This window comes from Mus musculus, chromosome 6, assembly GCF_000001635.26.
Source record: "Mus musculus strain C57BL/6J chromosome 6, GRCm38.p6 C57BL/6J".
Taxonomy (NCBI): Eukaryota; Metazoa; Chordata; class Mammalia; order Rodentia; family Muridae; genus Mus; species Mus musculus.
In genome coordinates, this window is record NC_000072.6 from 42,370,265 (window position 1) to 42,381,639 (window position 11,375).

The following is an 11,375-nucleotide window of genomic DNA, read 5'->3' on the forward strand; positions in this document are numbered from 1 at the left end:
TTACTGTCGATGTTCTGATTATCTGTTGGTGGAACAGATACCGTACTACATCTTTCGCTGAAGTATTTTCTTGGCCAGATATAGTTATGAAAGCCCACAGATTTCACAAAATAGTTTACTATATTTGGGATGCCATCCCATCACTAGATGGAGAAGAGACTGAGGTCCTAATAAAGTTCATTCTGAGATTTTATTCCAGTCCAGTGAGTGGGCCCTCATGACTTAAAAAAACAAAACAAAAAACACTATCACTAATTAAGAATTGGTAGGGCGGGGGCCCTTTTGATGCACATAATTCTGTATTATGTCATAGAGTTCAAAGATCAAGAGGGGTGTCCAAAGGCCACAATGCTGGAATGAAGGGACACCTTGGAGCCTACTGAGGGGAAACTTTGCTGGAAGCCTAAGAGGCAAGGCATAGGGCCCAGGCAGGTAGACAGGGTGGTTGTGGTACTGTGCGGCAGAGCACTAAGCAGACTGCCAAGGCTGCAGCTGGAGCAGAGGGAAACAGATGCTCCCAGCTGTGACTGCCTCTTCCAGCTCCAGCAGTGACAGATGGGGACATCTCTGGGGCCAGAAACAGCACTGAGGGTCCTTTCACTTGACACTCAGGAGCTGCTGGTTGCTACTCCAGCATAGGGTGTATTCTGGGAGCTTGGCTCCAAGGACTTAAATCTGTTTTAGAAGAGGGAAGGGACATGAAAGAGACTGGGAGTACAGTTGCAGGGGGTGCACTGCGCTTCTAGCACCAGACAGGAAAAGGGCCTTGCTTCCATTGGGGCTCAGTTAGGGACGAGTTATTTGGGTGGGGCTGGTGGAGCTTAAGGAAGAGCCAGTGGAGGCCAGCAGATGGTCCTGCTGCCTTGGTTGTGGGTGATTAGCTGGTTTATGAGATGAGGCACCTATTAAAGCTGGCCTAATCTGGGATTTTCCAAATGGCCCCTCCTGGAGGATACATTATGGTTTAGTCTATTAACTCTAATTATAGGCCACTCTGTGGAAGAGCTCAAAGGGGAGCCTCGACCCTCCAGTCCAAGAGAGAAAGAAGGCAATAACCCTACTCCCAAGAAACAGCAGCAGCACATGTCTTGGGTATTGGAGGAAGGAAGCCAGAGAATAGGTCCAGGACCAGTAGTAAGTCTCCAATCCTAGAGGTACCGTTCTGGGGTTCTCAGGACAGCTCTAGTGCGTTGCAGCAAGGTTGTCTCTGGACTTTGGGTCTGAACAGTCTGTAGGACACACTAACTGTCCACCTCTGCTCACTGGGTCTCAGTGACACCACACCTAAGGAAGTTAGCAACTTGGAGCTGTTTTTTTTTTTTTTTTTCCCTTTCTCTTTCTCAAACAGCTGGAATCCATGGTGTTTGTGGAGCCTGCCTGGGAGGGATGGAGAGTGTGCAGGGCCCATGGAGGGGCGCAGCTTTTAAGTTTGAGGGAGTCAAAATACCTTTGAAGACTTAGATGAAAGTTTTGGCTCTCTTCTTCAGAAAGAAAAAAAAAATCCATCCATCATTTACCCTTTTATGGAGTTCTCTAATGTTCAGAAAACCATCCACATAACTCCACTGTAAGGAACGGAGCTGAGACTGGGGCATGCTTTCCAGGTGTCTCAGCTCTCATCCAGCCTTCCTTAGCATAGGCATACTCTCCCTGGGAGTCGAGAGCTCATACCCCCACCCCCAACCCTATGGTAGGAGGGTGAGGGAGTAGCGATAGTCCCACTGAGTGGAGTTTGACACCCCCCAGCTCCCTAGGAGTACCATTCAGGAGCCTCTGACTCAGCTCCCCTCCCCCTCTTTGAGGAGACACTTCCAGTTTTTCCTGCTCTTTTCTGTTCCTCCACCCACCTCTCCACCCCATTTCCCACTGGCCTTCAAACTTGAACTTTCCCAGGTCCTTCAAATACTTACCCCAGTCTCTGGGGGATCCAGAAGCCAGCCCAGCTCTCCTTGTGCTGTGCTTGTGTCCATTAGAGTGACTGAATGGGGGAGAAAAGAACGATGTCATCCCTGGGGTGGTGGTACCCAACTCCCTACACTGGGTATTCTGGGACTCCCCAGTCCGAGGCTGCCCAGAACGTCTTCCTAACAGTGTGACATCCTGAGGCAGAGGAGAAAGGCAGAGTGGGGCAAGGGCTGGGGGACTGGTGCCTGAACCAGAGTCAGGACGGCAAGCGTTGGAAGAGCAACCCCAGACGTGGCACCCACGGAGCCCTGGAGAACATCTGCAAGGATGCCGTGGGCGGACGTCAGGGAAGCTAAGCCTTTGTAGTCCTGAGTGGGACCCTGGCAGGGGGATCCTGCTGGATTTTGACTCCAGTTGTCAGTGGCCTGCTCTGGTAGGTGAGGGTAGAGGAGGTGGGGCCTTAGGTGAAGCTATGATTTTGGGAAGTGGGAGGGGCATGGACAGAGTGTGCAAAACTTTAGGTGGAAGATTGGACCCCTACACCTAGCAATCCCAAAAGTTCTAATCCTTCCACCACTGGAGGATTATTTGTGCTCCGGTTAGGCTGGCAGAAGGAGGCTTTCCGCCTCAGACTTCTGAGTGCTGCTGCAAAGTCAGGGGTGGGCATTTGGAGGGTCCCATGATGCTGCAGTAGGAATGCAGCTTCCTGGCTGTGGTCAGGAACTCCCTCTCCAACCGCAGCAAATAGTGCTGGCCAACAGAGTAGGGGTGACTGATCCCGTGGGCAGGAGTCTGGGGTTAAAGACCAAAGATTGGCCTGGCCAATCGATCTTCCCGCTACTGGGGAGAAGCCAGGGAGAAGTAGTGGGGCTCGGGGAAGAGGGCCTCCTCAGGAATGCCGGCTCTTGCAGGCTGCTGCCCGTCAGCCGGGAAAGGGAGAGGGCGGGGGTCGGTACCTTCCTCGGCGCGCGCCCCCGGGGGCAGCGGGGCGCAGAGCAGCAGCAGCAGCAATGCAAGCCCCAGGGGCCAGCGCCGCTCCATGGCGCCGGCCGGGACCTGGGACCACGGCCCCTACGGCTGGGCCAGGTCGCGAGGGACTGGGCGATCCAGGCCGGCTAGGCGGGGGCGGAGGGCGGGGCCAGATGAGGGGCGGGGCCTCAGCCTCACCTGGTTCACCTTCTTAAAGGGACAGGAGGACAGGAAGGAAACTTGTTAGACAGGTAATAAACTTTAAAACCTGGAGGCGTCTTGGTTGGAATGAGACTGAAGGCGCCGCCTAGTGGGTGTTGCTAGGAATTGACTAGACAGACATTCTTAAATGTATCCTAAACCCAACCCAGTTTTGATCCAGCTTTCAATCGAATTCAGCTTGACTTAAAAAAGATCTCCGTTTTACTCCCTTTCTTTTCTGTGGACTCGAGACTTGTCATGCTCACTTGGAAATTTAGGAGTGGGAGACATTCCTTCATCCTGTTCGGCTTCGATGACAACCATGCAAATTGGTACAATCCTTAACAAAGTCAGGAGTAATCCTCAGGGGGGGGGGGGGGGGAAGCTGGCGTGACCAGGGTGTTTAGTGGCAGAGAAAGATTGAGATTGAGAAAGGCCTGCAGGCAGGGAGCCTCAAGGTGTGCTCAGGGAGTGGTACATGGACCAGTTTGACTGCTGGGGCACAGCATTTGTCTTGGGAGCCAGGGCAGAAAGACAGGTGTGGACCAGAACCGGGAAGGTTTTGGTAAACAGGAGGAGGAGTTTGAACTTTGCCTTATACCCACGGTGCAGACACGGGGACCTGGGGAGCATTTCCAGTACAGTTTTAGTGAAGAGGTGGCAGCTCTGGGCTCTCTCTTTGGGACTGCCTCCCATCCTACTTAATAGATGTCTGTTCAGCTTTCACTATGTATGTGTTTTAAGCTCAGAGACAGTAAAGTACTTATCCTAAACAAATTACTTGTCTGAAGAGGGCTAGGGGGTAGGGGGAGCTGAAGTCAGCACACAGATGACTATAAGGTAAGCAGGGCGGAACCCCAAAGAGATGAAAACAGGCTAGCAGTGTGAGCTATGCAGCCACTCATGGCTCCAGTCCCTGGGGCCCCTCTTTTTCATCCTTTTCTGGCTTCACCCCATTAATATGACTCACGCATATCTTTTTACCATTTAAATTGTTGCATATTTTGGTCATTGTACTGGAGGGGAAGTGGTAGATCGTAGATACTATTAGAATTAATGCTTCTTCTTATTTTCCATTTTAAAAAAATATATAAGTATTGGTAGATAAATATGATCCCTAATTTCTTGACCTACCCTACTCTTGTTGACATAAATAAGTAAATGTAATATATAATAGTCATTGGAAAAACCATGTTCAATGGGAAGAACTAAATGTTGAATAGAACTCTTCTTTCCCCACTCTGTAAAATGCTCTAAGTTAAAAATCATCTACTATTTTTTTGTAGTTCCTCTCAAAATTCTCTCTATGTCTCCATACAACTTTATACTTTCCCTGTCTGTCAGTCTCTCTCTCTCTCTCTCTCCCTCTCTCCACTTCTCTACACAGATAAGCATTTAAACTGCGGGTAGGGGTTAGGGCACAGAGGACACATACTACTTTGCACTAGGGATATCTTTTCTTGATGTTCGGCATCTGGCAAGGAGAAGGCCCATGCCTGCTCTCCAGGCAGAGCGTTGTGATTTCAGCAGGGAGGAATGGATAAAGGGTACAAAGCCAACAGAAGGGGGGATGGAGCAGTATTGGACAATCACTGCTAGGAAATAAGCCAGACTCTGATGAGGTAATGCATGTGCTCATTCGTGGGGTTTGTTAAAGTTAGAAGACCCTTGGGACCCAAGGAGATGAGGGAATTATGTCATGCAATGGAAGCTGGAGTGTTGAGCTCTGGAAAGGAGCCTTGCTTTTGTTTTAGGGTAAACTTTCTATATTGGTGTGCATTGTTTGTTTTTTTTGTTTTGTTTTGTCAACTAGGCACAAGCTATAGTTATTTGGGAACAGGAAAAAGTTGAAGTATTGCCTCTGTCAGATTGGCCTGTGGGCAAGTCTGTGAAGGTATTGCCAAGTTTAAAGACTAGTGTAGGAGGACCCAGTGCACTGTGGGCAGTGCCGTTCCTGGGCAGGTGGTCCTAGGGAGTATCAGAAAGCACACTGAGTAAACCTTGGGATGCAAGCCAGGAAGCAGTGTACTTTTAGGAACTCTGCTTCAGTTCTTACCCCAGGTTCCTGCCTAATGGCGTCCCTTCATCCCATCCTTTCCTCCCCAAGCTGCATCCATATGGCTCCTGAGTCCTTTACCTTCATTCAAGGTGACCTCAGTGTGACATTTCTTTCTGATGTGTGTTACACACAGGAGGCACTTTCAATTTTGGACTCTGTCTTTAGCTAGCAGTGTGACCCATGTCGAGATATTTACACTCTCTGGGCTTCGGTTTCACTGAAGCAACATTATCTCTGTGGCTATTTCCAGGGCCTTTCCTGGCCAACGGAAAGGCATCAGGATTCTGAGTCAGAAAACTTAGGCCAGTTCCCTTGATTGTTCGGTGCTTTAGTTTCCTTGACTATAAAATGAGATTAATCAAGCTCATCTCATAAATCAGGAAAGACAATCAGATGGGAGAAAGCCCTTCCTTACCTCCCTGAGTGAATGTTAATTTTCTAGAGGAGCATTGGGGTCTGGGGCTTGTGATGCTCTCCCGAGGGCGGGGCCTCTTACCTTACTCCTGAGCTCAACAACCTTTGTGACTAACATATCATTCTTTTTTTTTCCTTTAAAAATTAATTTTATTGAGGACAGACAAGGGATAAACTGCACCCATTCTGAGTAAACAGTTCAGTGGGCTCTGACAAACGCATATGTCCTCATTCCAGCCACTTCAACCCAGATACAAACTGCTCCTATTATTTAGAAATCTTTCCCTGTGCCTCTTTGAACAATTGCACTTCTGGCCCCAGGGATCTGTCAGCATAGATAAGCGAGTCCTTTTCCAGAATTTCATTAGTCTCTGGGGTCTGGCTTTTCCTCTTTAGCAGGATGTTACCACGATGCCTCTCCACTGCACATGTGTCAAATGTTGGCACTTGTTGCTAAGCACCATCCTCTGTGTGGATGTCCTAAGACATTACTTAACAATTCTAAGTGACAACTGAAAACTTCTTCTCCACTCTGCTTCCCTAGCCTCCAAGGCCTCTGATCTGAGGGCCTCCCACTCGTTCTCTGCTCCTCCCTAGTTGAAGTGGTCTGGTTTCTTCTTAACTCAGCAGTCAGGAAGGAGAGCTGCAGTCTCTGCAGCTGGGGCTTCCCCTGAACTCTTGCTTATTCCTGTAACCCTGGACTTCACACTGCTTTGGTTATAGTGTCCCCTCTTTTCCCTGACTGGTTCCTTTCTGACCCAGGATAAGGTTAAATTGCACCCAGCTTAGGTCAAGGCCTTGTATATCCAAAAAGCTCTGGTTAAAACCCAACTTAGATCCCTAGAAGGGTGGCCCATAAGGCGGCTAGTAAACCACACTGAGAGCATTAGTACAAATTAACTTATCAGATCAGTGTCAGGTCTCCTAACAAGGGCTCATGTAGATGGGACCAGAACAGCTTTGCTAGTTACAAGGGGCGGGCCCACACTCGCAGAAGCAAGATTTAGGAGATTGTGTGGGCTGTGGGAAGGAAACCTAGCTCATAGCTGTGCAGCGTTGGAGTGGATTCTGTACATCTTTGATCATAGCCTGGTCTGGTCTTCCCCTTCCCTTCTCAGCTGTGTGCTTACCTATCTCCCCTCTGATCCTGGTTTACTATCAGGCACAGGGGCGGGGATAATAATAGTTACCGTTTATTACAGCACCTACGCATGCTCCTGGGCACTTTACATATATTATGTCTCTTCTCACACCAACCCTTTGAGCAGTGTGTTATTAGTCCATTTTATAGATGGAAAAATCCAGGCACTGACAGGGGAAGTCACTTGTAAAACCAGGATTGAATTCAGTTCTGTAGGACCGGCTAGCATCCCTAACTCAGGGTTTTCAGAAGCAAAGATGTCAGGGTCACCCCTTTGGCTCATTCCTCCATCCCTATGCAGTCAAAGAAACCTGTATCATAATGTAAAGTCTAATCAAATATGTTTTCCTAATTTTGTGTTTTATAAAATGGAGTCACCTGGAATGAACTTCTTGGCATTTGAGGTCTTTGGTTCATATTGCAGGTGTGAGATTTAGTCACGTGGTTCCATGTTGATTTCTTCTACAAGTGTATGATTCACTCTTATTCATTGTATGAAGAACGTCTTATTTTTAAAGGACTCTTGCTCTACGGTGGTTAAGTGTTCTACACTTGAATTGCTACATTGGGTGACTCCCATTGTTTATCCTGCTTGCCCGTGTGCCTTCTAAGCAGGTTTAATCCCACTGAGAGGAACTTCCATTAAGGTTTGGCTAACTTTACAAGTCACTGATTGATTAGCATATACCGAGGCAGCCTGTGGCCATTCTCTTCACCCCAGATGTTTTCCTCTCGATCCACACCATTTTGCTAGGAGGGAGACACTCAAATTGTTCAGGTACTTGAGTCTTCATATCAGAACCTGGTCTGTTCTGAGATAGTAGCAGTTTGAAGTTTCTCTGAGGTGTCTTGGGAGGTTTACCTAATCACTTGTTTGATATTATGCAAACTACATTAGCCTCAGCTTAGCACCTGTACAAAATGAGGGGGTGGTGATGCTATGATATGAATGCGTTCGTGCCCCCCAAGCTTTATGTATTGAGAATTTAATCACCGGTTCATATACTTGGGAATTAGGCCTTTGGGAAGCAACTTGGATTAGATGCCATCACCAGGGTAGGTCTTTTTTTGTTTGTTTGTTTGTTTTGTTTTTTGTTTTTCAAGACAGGGTTTCTCTGTATAGCCCTGGCTGTCCTGGAACTCACTCTGTAGACCAGGCTGGCCTCAAATTCAGAAATCCGCCTGCCTCTGCCTCCCGAGTGCTGGGATTAAAGGCGCACACCACCACGCCCGGCTGCACCAGGGTAGGTCTTATGAAGGCTTTATACAATGAAGAAGACACTCAAGTTTTTACCCCAGCTCTGTCTTGTCCTGGTGTGATGCAATCAAAAGGCTCCTAGCAGATGCCTTTTGCTAAGATACTCACTCTATACTTTTGACTTCTCCAGCTCCAGAACCTAAATCAACTCCTCTTCTTCACAAATCACTCAGTCTTGGGTATTTTGTTACAGTAACAGAAAAAAGGAGGGGGGAGAGGAGGAGGAGAAGGAGGAAAAGAAAAAGAAGCTCAGAAAGGTGGCAATAATATTGGTCATAGATAAGGCAAAGAAAATATGATGAACTATGGGAACGGAAGCTCCTGTAATCAGTATGTGACTTAAAGATACAGGCACTTCATATGTATGACCAGGTATATTAGTAAAGAAGGTTTGAGATGATCAATGGTAAATTTTGCCGAAACAAAGAAGGACACTGATTATAATTAGTCTCTAGGTTAAACAGGATATTGGGTTGAAGCTCAGCTCAAGATGAGAACAGACAATGCTAAAAATAAAAGAGAAATGAAGAGAAACCATTCAATCCACCTACATTAAGAAGCATTCGGGAAATAGCACCTACCATGTTGATGCTTCGAGGATATACTGTATTTCTTTCTGAGTTTAGTTACACTGTCGGCTCCCTGTATATCTCTAAAGTACTAAAAGTTCTCTAAAGTATTCTGTTTACCCTAGGAGCAAAAGGGAATGGAGAAGCTGTGAGGCGGTGTTGCTTGCTTAGCCTGCGCGTTATATGAAAGAGGTTGGAAAATGAGTGTAAGAAGCTACAAAAGGGAGGTGAGCAGATTCTGGGGCTGCTGGAAGGGGAGGGGGCAGGCGCTCTGTGGGAATTAGCTTGGAGTTCTGCCTCACATCCAAGTGTGTATTTAGAGAGGAGCCTTTAGCTAAATACCTTCTTATCCCCATTCTTATCAGATCTCACAACAAAGTTAAAAAACATCGCTGCGCAGCTACTTTAATATTTCGATTCATTTCTGCCTCATCGGAGTGTGAGAGTGGCAAGTCAGTACTGTGAAGAAGCTATGATTCAGACTCCTTGTAGTAATACGCGTGTACATTTTGTGAGAAACCCTGCTTTCCTACCCTGTCTTGTTTGCATGGCAGCCTGAGAAGACAGCAATGCCAACCTGAAGAATTAACGTGTGGTTTTTAGTAACACCCAAGCAGGTAGTGGGTGGGAGGAAAAGGAAGAGAGCAGATGTCTTAGTGAACCCAGGCATGTTAAAAATTTAATAAGGGCAGGCTGAGGCAAGTGCTGAACACAACCCCCTAGGAACACAGTGAGATCTTGGTCATTGTCAAAAGTTTACTAGTTAGATCTTGGGAGAGGAAAGGAGAATGGCAAACTGATTCTTGTTTAAAGTTGATTTTTAGTTTAGCAAGCATGGGAGGGGAGAGGGCTAAAATAAACTGCCAACTATGTCTTCCAGGCTAGCAGAGTTTACTTCTAGAATGTGTTGCCCGTCTAGGCTGGAATCTCTAGGGAATTCACTTCTACGGAGAGCCAGGAAGAAAATTGGCATAAGCCACCCTGAGTTCTGGGCCAGCCTTGCCTACACAGTGATTTCCAGGACAGCAAAGGCTAAATAGGGAGACTCTGTCTGAAAAACAAAAACCAGCCCCCTAGCTCCCAAATTGAAAAGGACTTAGAAGTATAAGACCTTTCATTTGAGCATAGATTCAATGCCTTTCAATTTTTGATCTGACGAAGTTTTTAATCAAATAATTCTAACAGATAACTTAAAATTTTATCTTAGTTACCTTTCTTTTGCTGTGGTGTGAGTAAGGCAGCTTACAGAAGAAGTGATTTTATTTTGGAGACTCCGGAAGCTTGGAGTCTGCATGGCAGATCACGGCTAGCTGGGGTAGCAGCTGAGAGCTCCCATCTTGGACAGCAAACGGGAAGCGGGAAGCAGAGAGTGAACTTGAACTGGTGCGAATCCTTTGAAGTCTCAAGTCTGCTCTGGTGACATCCTTCCTCAGGCTGCACTGATAATCCGTCCCACATAGCCACCCACTGAGGAGCATCTATCTATTCAAATATCTGAGACTTATGAGGGACATCTCATTCAAATGGTCACAAATTTCTTCTAATTCCCTTAGAAAGGTATTGTTATAAATTACTGTTATATATACTATATATTATAAACACATTTTATATACTATTACAGATGCATTTTACATTATATATTCCAAATGCTATTATAAAGTTACTACTATACATACTATAAATTACATATATTCTATATACAGTTTCAAAGTTACTATTCTATAGACACACCTATGCATACATATTTGCAAATAAAGACAATAACAACTGTTGGTAAGAAACCAATGTACAACTTTCTAAATCTATCCCTTCCTCGCCAAACCAGGCCATACAGTCTGAGAGCCACCTAGTGATCAAGGTTGGTAACTGCAGCTGCTCCAGGTATTTCAGCCATTGAAATTTGTTTACAAAAATCAGAGAATACCAGGTAAACACTTCTTTTCAATGGACTGGATTAGTGGTAGGACTTTCACATATTAGCATGATTATAAAGATGGGTAGGCTGTGAGGTAGAAAGATTTCTTGATTTCCTCATCTCAGTAAGAACGGCCTTCCAACCAGGCCAGGAAGAAAAGGAGTTTTCTGCGAAGTGGCTTAACTGTTGAACCGATGGCTTCAAATACAACAAAGAGCAGAGAGCTGGTGGTTGAGGAAGTGCCTGCTGAGATAAAAGGGCCGACACAGTTGGCTGTTTGTGCTCCATTTTCCGCAGGAGAGAGTGGTTTACAAGGTTGGAGTATTCTCATGCTAACTAACCTCTGAGCCAGGCATCGACTTACAAAAATGTAGCGTTCCTTTTCTTCCTCCACATGCCCCCACTTCCTTTCCTTTCTTACTGATTTCCATTCCTCCTTCCTTTTTCTTTTGTCATTCCCTCTCTTCCATCCTTGTTTGGAATTCCAGTATAATAAAGTAAAAGGAAGGTTTGAACCCTGAAGTCCTGGGTGCTTGAAGTACTTAGTTTTTGTTGTTTACTTTTAAAGCTACTAGGTTTGGTGGAAAGGGTGGGAGACCCTGAACTAACCTCCCTGTGTCTGAGAGCCTTTTTCAGATGGATTCCATAGATTTCTATGATCCTGCTACATCTGTGGCCAATCGCTGCACTCATATGAAAGGCCACTTGTTAGAGACAGAAAAGGGGGGCAGAGGGAGTGTGGGAAGTGTGTTGGCAGGATATGTATGGAAAAGGTGATTTTTACGTTCACCCTGGCATTGTAACTATTCATTCAACAGAAATGCACTGAACTCCTCTGGTAGACTGGACCCTGCTCTAAGTGTTGGAGACACAGCAGCAAACAGGAAAACAGAAAGCCCTGCACATCTGGCTTCACTGCTACTTGTTAGGAGGAAGAGAAGAAG

At 46.3% G+C, this 11,375-nt stretch overlaps 1 protein-coding gene and 1 long non-coding RNA gene across 3 annotated transcripts in view; one reads left to right on the forward strand and one right to left on the reverse strand.

The window, feature by feature from the left end:
- The window catches only part of Epha1 (Eph receptor A1), a 14,828-nt gene extending 11,778 nt beyond the window's left edge, over positions 1-3,050 (reverse strand). Inside the window, exons 1-2 of one of the 2 annotated variants that reach the window (NM_023580.4) lie at positions 2,862-3,004; positions 1,911-1,978 (exon numbers count right to left, since the gene is read on the reverse strand). In NM_023580.4, coding sequence (NP_076069.2) covers positions 1,911-1,978; positions 2,862-2,946 — 153 coding nt within the window. In that variant the 5' untranslated portion in view covers positions 2,947-3,004. Of the gene's footprint in view, positions 1-1,910; positions 1,979-2,861 lie in introns of both variants that reach the window. The other variant, XM_011241203.3, reaches the window with a different exon arrangement.
- Positions 407-10,294, forward strand: 2010310C07Rik (RIKEN cDNA 2010310C07 gene). Its single transcript, NR_045169.1, has 4 exons — positions 407-432; positions 989-1,134; positions 8,642-8,743; positions 9,724-10,294. It is a non-coding gene; the product is annotated as an RIKEN cDNA 2010310C07 gene (long non-coding RNA).
- The last annotated feature ends 1,081 nt before the right edge of the window (positions 10,295-11,375 follow it).